The sequence below is a fragment of the Bombus pascuorum genome, chromosome 1 (genome assembly GCF_905332965.1).
Source record: "Bombus pascuorum chromosome 1, iyBomPasc1.1, whole genome shotgun sequence".
Lineage (NCBI taxonomy): Eukaryota > Metazoa > Arthropoda > Insecta > Hymenoptera > Apidae > Bombus > Bombus pascuorum.
The window spans coordinates 27,995,665-28,003,835 of NC_083488.1; the positions used below are offsets into that span (position 1 = coordinate 27,995,665).

General features: G+C 28.7%; 3 protein-coding genes across 3 annotated transcripts; 1 reads left to right on the forward strand and 2 right to left on the reverse strand.

The window, feature by feature from the left end:
- Positions 1 to 171: 171 nt before the first annotated feature.
- On the reverse strand, positions 172 to 2,055 carry LOC132909685 (adrenodoxin-like protein 2, mitochondrial). The gene is made up of 4 exons (XM_060964639.1): positions 1,723 to 2,055; positions 1,195 to 1,307; positions 898 to 1,030; positions 172 to 517 (listed from the first exon to the last, which is right to left on the reverse strand). The coding sequence occupies exons 1-4, from the start codon at positions 1,869 to 1,871 to the stop codon at positions 427 to 429; spliced, it is 486 nt and encodes a 161-aa protein (XP_060820622.1). The 5' UTR covers positions 1,872 to 2,055; the 3' UTR covers positions 172 to 426.
- A 690-nt stretch (positions 2,056 to 2,745) lies between these two features.
- LOC132909642 (survival motor neuron protein) lies at positions 2,746 to 4,615 on the forward strand. The gene is made up of 6 exons (XM_060964579.1): positions 2,746 to 2,908; positions 3,083 to 3,265; positions 3,392 to 3,506; positions 3,929 to 4,226; positions 4,366 to 4,436; positions 4,509 to 4,615. The coding sequence occupies exons 1-6, from the start codon at positions 2,864 to 2,866 to the stop codon at positions 4,565 to 4,567; spliced, it is 771 nt and encodes a 256-aa protein (XP_060820562.1). The 5' UTR covers positions 2,746 to 2,863; the 3' UTR covers positions 4,568 to 4,615.
- Positions 4,616 to 4,955: 340 nt separating this feature from the next.
- LOC132916033 (katanin p60 ATPase-containing subunit A-like 2) lies at positions 4,956 to 7,031 on the reverse strand. Its single transcript, XM_060975777.1, has 6 exons — positions 6,760 to 7,031; positions 6,393 to 6,675; positions 6,024 to 6,192; positions 5,854 to 5,966; positions 5,479 to 5,678; positions 4,956 to 5,331 (listed from the first exon to the last, which is right to left on the reverse strand). Exons 1-6 carry the CDS (start codon positions 7,029 to 7,031, stop codon positions 4,971 to 4,973), a joined length of 1,398 nt encoding a protein of 465 aa, XP_060831760.1. The 3' UTR covers positions 4,956 to 4,970.
- Positions 7,032 to 8,171: the final 1,140 nt, after the last annotated feature.

Below are 8,171 nucleotides of genomic sequence, written 5' to 3' on the forward strand. Positions count from 1 at the left end.
AATTTCAAATTATTTTTTAGGTTCTAAGCTTTCAGAAGTTGCAAAATTTATTCCACAAGAGTATTTTTTATCATAACCAAGTACATATCTTTAAATCCTCCTTAGTAATTTCTACTTACCTTCAATAGTAACGAAAATAATTTAGATGCACGTTTTAAAATTGACACCATGTATATTAAAAATAAGAGATATATTTTCTTCATAATTGTATAGGCTTTTTACAATGGCAATGTACAAATATCAAAATTGCAATTATACTATAACATATGTATATATATATATATATATATAAGCTTCACATTTAAACACAAGATTCTTTATTATATTCTTTTAATACCAATATTTTAATAATTATAACAAGGGTTTTTTTAACAAGAGAATTATAACATTGTATATAAATTTTCAAAAATCTATAGATAATTTTAGTTATGCTCTTGCGTCATTAATTGTTGATGGAACTCTCACCTCAATTCCATCTAGTTCCTTAGACATTACTATTTGACAGCCTAGACGTGACCTGGAATTAAATATTATATAACTGAATATGTCAATAAATATACTTATTGCTATACAAATTAATACTAATAATAAGATTTCTATTTATCCATTTGAAAATTAACATTGTAAATACGCTAATTCAAACATAGATTTGTAACAATTATAGGGTCATAAATAAAAAACTATGAAAATTTATTATAATTTCAGTTTCATAGTATTCAGAGCTAGCAATTTGAAATTCTACATTGAGATGCAGATTTCGAAATACCCAATACCAAGATACAGCTAAGGTTACAACATTTGGCAATAAAATTTACATAAAAAAGTCACCTTATAAAATATTAAAAAGTAATAGAATTAATCGTGTGAATGATTTGATACTGATTTTTATGAACTCACGTATCTGTTAATTCATATGCTAAATCCAACATGTCTAATTCTTCATCTGTTGGTTTGTCAGGAAGTTTATCATAAACTTCTTTCGAAAATATTAAATGGCACGTACTACAAGTTAAAGTTCCTTCACAAGCACCTATATCAATTATATTTTAAAATTACAACATACTTATATAATAAATTATCAAAAGTTAAAAATAATAAGAATATTAAACTTGATAAAAATGAAAATTTTCAAATATTTCCTCCCTCAAAATTATTTAGTTTAAATTAAGCAAATTATGCTTCTTTAAAACATACCATATCCATCTAAATCAATTTCATTATTTACTACTACGTCTAATATAGTATCTCCAACTTTCCCTTTTGCTTTGATTCTCTCTCCACTTGTTTTAACAAACGTTATATTTACTCTGAAAATAATATTTATGAAAGATAAAAATTATCTCAATATAATTATTTTCTTTATTTTTTGTGTTTTTTCAATTAATCTTCTCTTAATTATAACTTAATTATATGTATTACTTATGATAATAGAAATAATTTAAAAATAAGATATACTTGTCTTAATAATACATAAATAAAATTCATATATCATATATTTATAACAGTGTTATATGTTTAGCTGTTCACTGTCAATGTTGCTTTTATTAATACTATTCTATTAATACTATGTTATTTTTCTAGATGTTATACTCCTACAAAGAGAAAAATTTCTTAGACATTATTATTAGCATTATTATTTTGACATCAATTTTATATTGAAAGGTAAATACTGAAATTCTATTAAAAAAAGAAGGGAAGCACAAGAAAATTTGTATCACTTACTCTTGTTTTTCTGAAAGTGGTTGCGTAGTCGATGTTCCTCTTGTTGCCTGCAAAAAGGGCAACGTTGTGTTGCTTGTATATTTTGAATAATTCGATGCAATACCGAGAATTGATCTCGAAAATTTTTGTAATTGATTTACTAACGCCATTCCACTGTCATAAATATCATGAGTATGGGACACCCTGACCGAATACCAGATAAGTATTACGGAAGATATCAATTGTAGATCAATTACACTTTGCACAGAAACTTTCACGGCATTCTTCCGCTGCGATACTGGGACGTTCCTTTACTGTGATAGGTTATAAAACGGTTCCTTAACGGTTATGAAACACAAGTGACGTATCTTTACCGGACACGTGCTCTTCGGGCCACGCGTTTTATAATACAAAACCAGCAAAATGATCAATTTGTAATTTTACATATCTTGCATTTTTTCAAATGAAATATTGTTTTTATTAAACATTTAAAAGCTCAGGCAATATTTATTTCATCTGATTTCAGTTTTACAAATATATATCTATAATACATCTTTATAAACTACGGTTTGGTTATATCAAACCAATCCTTGTCTTCCATGTTAATTTTTCACTTTCCATTTCCGAACGGTTTCTTCTACATTTGTTTACATGTTCGTAATTGTTGCTATTGACAATATGTAACTAGAGAAGAATACGAATAATAATAAATAAATGTATAATTCATTATGCAATTCTATAGAATTAAATCTTATTTATCTTCAGATACAGAAACTATATTTACTAGCTGAAATACTAATGCATATTCGATACAATATAATCTATTTAACAAATGTATAATGTGATCTCGTTTTGGTTGTAATATGTGATTAATTCTTTTGCTATTTCGCTATGAACAATTTTTTGTGCATATAATATTTTTTTATAGTATTCTAATATATTGTTAGATATTTTAAAGAAAATAAAATACAGCTACTGAAGTCTGGGAACATTCAATCTTAACCTTACTTCAAGAAATAATCTTTCGAATGAATGGGGGAATAGATTTTTAGTATTATAGTTGGTATAATGGCATCATTGTTTACAATGTGTTACAGTCAAAGAAATGAGACAAATTAATATTTCAGAACCAAATTCAATATTTAAATAATGTTATTTTAAAATGGCAGATGATATGAATGTACTTTTTATACGAGGAAATGGAAACGTATGTATATGGTTTTAATATTACTTTAGTACAAGATCTTAGCATAATAGTAATTGACAATATCCATTACCTTTTAGTTAATTTTTGAAAAATTACATATATGATAATTTGCAATAGTTTGATAATAAAATAATTGTATCAATATTAATAACGTATAATTTGCTATCTCAAAAGGATACAGACACAGCCAATGATAATGTTTGGGATGATAGTGCATTAATAGAAGCATACGATAAAGCAATAAATTTAGCAAAAGAAGAAGTTATCAAGCGAATGGGAATGGATGTTGAAAATTCTCAACCGAAAGAAAACCTACAAAATTTTAAACAGCCTAAACATGCAAGTAAATTACACAAGGTTGTGATTTTAATAGAATATTACAAATTTGATACAGAATATTATTAAATATATTGATTAAGAAGCAAATTATTTTATTTTGCTTATTTACGTATATTTATTTGTATACACATTTCTTCTTGATAGAAATGGATTATAGGAGCACCTTGTCGTGCAATATATTCAGAGGATGGAGAAATTTATGAAGCTATAATATCAAAAATTTATGAAAACAATGGAACTTGTGTTGTAAAATTTGTAGGTAATACCTTCAGCATGATGAATGTCAATTAAGAAATATATTAAAAATACATATATATATATATATATATATATATATATATATGTATATATATGAAGTAAAGGCTTTCTCATAGTCTATCACAGTGTCATTCAGTAGGTCCTTGAGCAGGCAGTGGTACCTGTCAATGCCTGGGAGTGCAATGGGAAGACCTGTGGGATATAGACTCATAAACCATAAACATGCATGTTACTTATTGTTCATTATTAGTTGCTTGGAACATAATTCTCCTCATTAGATGAGTGATTATTACTACATACATCAAGGCAGACGTAGACATATATATTAATGGGAAATTCTAATACATTGCCTGTAAGGACAATAACTGAATGGCGCTCAATCATTCTATTAAACGATAAAAATTTCTTTTACTTTGTGTTTAGGCTATGGTAATACAGAGAAAGTCGAGTTGAGTTCTCTTTTAGAATCAGAAGGTTTGCAAAGTCAAATAGCACAACAAAAGAAAGCTTTGGAAGAGAAATTCAATGAAGAAAATGATGAGACTTGTGAGACTAATTTCTCTACAAATGTAAATTCAAAAAAATATAATGGAGAAAAAATGGATTGTGACTCCGAAGAAGCAAATGCGTATAAACATCAGTTCATACCGGGACCATCTTTCAATTCGATGACTGATATAATGCCACCTGCACCTCCTTTACCACCACAATTAATGGCCAAGTAAGTACAATTTAAAAATTCTAATAGAATGCTAAATACTTCTAATATTAATAAGTAATTTGGAATAAGTTTAATATGGATAAGATATGTTTTCAATTTTATTTGGAAAAAAATACGAAATTTTAATAAAATGTACTAGATTACCAGACAATGATACAGATGCACTTTCAAGTATGTTGATGTCATGGTATATTAGTGGTTTTCACACAGGTAATTATATATATCATATAAGTATTTTATTATATATTAATTTTTCAATGGACTATGTTATTTCTTTTGTAGGTTATTATCACGGTTTGAAACAAGCAAGAAGCAATCAGGAGAACAGGAAGAACTGTTGATTATATCAATTTTTTCAATAATAATATAACGATAATATAGATATAAAACTGCTTGTATTTATTTACTTTAAATTTTTGTAATAATGTCAACTAATATTAATACACTGTAGAAAAAATAATATCAATTATTTGAAATAAAAAACATTTTATTTTCATATAAGGTTTTGCTTTTTTACAAAATAATCAATAAGTTAAGAAAAAATAAAACATATTATTGATAAAATACAGTAACATATATATAATACAAAGATATATTACATATACCACGTATATATGTAAACCGAGACATTTTAAACTTAATCTATAGCGCGTGCGTGCATATATATGCATACACACGAACGACTTTTTGGAACAATAATCCATTTATTTATATTTTTTTATATGCGTTTTTATGATTGCCTATTTATTTGTTCCACGTATCATATTTATCTATTTGCACAACTGTAGGTGACATTTTTTTAATCAATTTTGCTAATATTTCATAATCCTTTAATTCATATTTCAAAGCAGTAACAGATGTTTCGTTTTTTTCAAGTCTCTTCCATATTGGACTTATTTCTAGCAGCCATGCTTGCTTACAAAGCAATTTTATATCTGCGCAAGAATATCTTTCAGTACATTTTATTATGTGGTTTACAATATCTGTATTTTCTAATAAGTGGTTGCTAAGGTATAATTTGAATATACCAAGTCGAGCAACTTCATTGGGTAATGATACGTATATTTGCTTTTCAAGGCGTCTGAGTAAAGCTGCATCAATGCCCCTAAAAATATATTTACAATAAATATTATTGTTCTATTATATTAATACTAATGAAGGAATATTCCAAGCAACACAAAAACACATTTAGAATGTGGAGAGATATTACGATATCTTCTATTTAGAAAACATTGAAACATGATATACATACCAGGGGGAATTAGTGGCAGCCAAAAGAACTACATTAGAATTTTCATTAGACACTAATCCATCCAATCTAGAAAGAAGTTCTGATCTGAATCTCTTTGCAGGTTCAGATAATATACAGTCCCCTTTATTCGTGGCTATCCAGTCAATCTCGTCGATAAAAATAATTGTAGGCGAATGACTATAGGCAAGTTCAAATAAAACCTGTTCAATTTAAAAAATTTATTATTTATTAAATATTATATTCAAAATTCCTTAAATCCGTTGCTTCATCACGAATATAACGTCATTTCATTTTCCATATATAAATGACGAAAAATAAAACCAAATTTTTTTAAACCTAGAATCGCCTCATCATACACAAAGGAAAACAACTTACACGTATGTACTTCTCGGAATCACCTCTCCATTTGCTTACCAATGAGCTGGCCGTTATGTTAAAAAAGGTGCAATGGCATTCTGTCGCTACTGCCTTCGCTAACATTGTCTTCCCTGTTTCGTAAATTACTTGTAAACACGTACAGAAATGGAAAGATACGAGTGTCTTACCTGTACCAGGTGGTCCGTATAACAGAATACCTTTCCAGGGAGAAAACGGGCCGTCAAAAAAGATAGGATACTTTAGAGGATACACTACGGCCTCCTTAACAGCGGTTTTACATTCCTCTAGGCCTACAACGTCATCCCAATGTACATTTAAATTGTTCAATATGATCTCCTGCGATATACGAATACAAAGATGAAAGGAAGATAGCACATGATCTGCGTATTAGGTAAGCTAAGCGTTATGTAATCTGATATTTGAAGCGTTCCAGGAATCCCCCCCATCGGCGGCTGTGTATAGAAGACGGCATATCAACAGGTGGTTCGCTCCGCAGAAGCTTTAGAATACATATATATCTCTGGAGAACAACTTACACAGGAAATGTCCTCAGCAATTCTTCGCAGTTCTGGATTATCTGAATAAAGTTTTTCAGTGCATTTCCATATCTTTGATTGTATGGATTGTTCCATTGGGGCGTTAAATAGCTCTTCTGACGAAGCTTCATCATTTTCACTGGGGAGAATGGGTGTCACGGTCATAGCAAGATTAATATGGTTTGTAGTGTCATCAGTTATCTTCTGTTGTAGGGTCTTCTCTGTCTTCTCTTTCAGGGTCTCACTTTTCGTTTGTTTACTAACAGATTTGACGTTTATCTTACTACCTTTCCAAATATTGAATCATATTGTAACGGATGATATTATTACTACACGTTTGAATATCTTAAATAATCTAAATTCTTACACTTTGCTTGCATTTTTCATTTCTCTTCCAGTCTTTATTTCCCTTCCAGTTATTTTTTTACACAATATGGGATATTTTTGGAATCTCATCTTGTAATAATTTTCATACTCTGTAACAATAATTTCCAAATCGATGTTGTCGCAGATTCGATGCTCTAGAGATAGACGAGCTTCCCGGAATAATACATCGCTGATGTTTATATACCTAAAAAATATAGTTTTTAATTGATTAAAAGAATTTTTCACGATGATTTCATAGCATAAGATAACCATCAAATATGTGTTTTATCTCTAGATAAGACAGACAGAAAGAGTGTATTGTTTATTTATTACGATATAAATCCTTGTAAATAATTTTTTGTCTTCTGCTCTTTAATTTTCAATTTTAAATGTTTGAATTTGAACTTCGTATTTTAATTTATAACTAGATAATCTACATTATCGATTGAGTTATTCTTTATTTACTGAATTACCGATCTTGAACTTTCAAATTTTAGTTTCTTTTTTTTCCCACCATGCCCACTTATTTCTATTCGTGCAAATCAATACTATCCGAAAAAAATTAGAACTAAGAAGATGTTTCAATTACAACATACTCACCCATTGTGTTCCAGATAATCACATATGAGGTACAGTATGTTCCGATGCCGTTCCGAAATACGACGCTCATCCTAATTCAACATTTAATATTTCATTACTAATAATATAAAATTTTTAATGTAATTTTCTGTTATATTTCGAGTTAAGCATGATTTTGTTATCTACCACCATGGTATAGATAGCATAGATGAATATCATAAATGATCGATAATGGCGTATTGTAAATGGTGAATAATTATAAAAATTATTAAAATCATAAATACTATGTACGAATATAAAATATTGTAAGAAAAAAATTATAATTAAGAAAAATGTAATATTATAAATAAAATGACAAAACATACTCGTTTGTAACATGGAGTCAAAAATCTATAATATTCCTTACCTCCTTCCTCAAATTATAAAATATCTTATTTATGCTACCTTGCATCGACAAATCACCGTTCATTTCGATATTTTTAAACAATGGCCGCTTTAAATCGTCTACCGTTTCTCGATAGTTACGAAAATGGCCGTTTATCATTTTAAAAATAATTCATCTACTTCGTTTTGCCTATAAAATGGACGTTCAATTCCGTTGAAAACTGAGCATCAAACAGGAGACAAACGATTTGTTGTCATGGCGATGTTTGTCTTACACATAAGCAGCATGCAAATATAATGGCGAATGGCTGAGTCCTGTATGTACCGTGTGGTAAGATGGATGCGACACGAAAATGGAAAGAGAACGCTACATATAGATGCTGCCTATCCTTGTTTAATCAGGCATGCACACTAGTGGACACTGACGCCTCTCGTTTACCGCTGTTACAT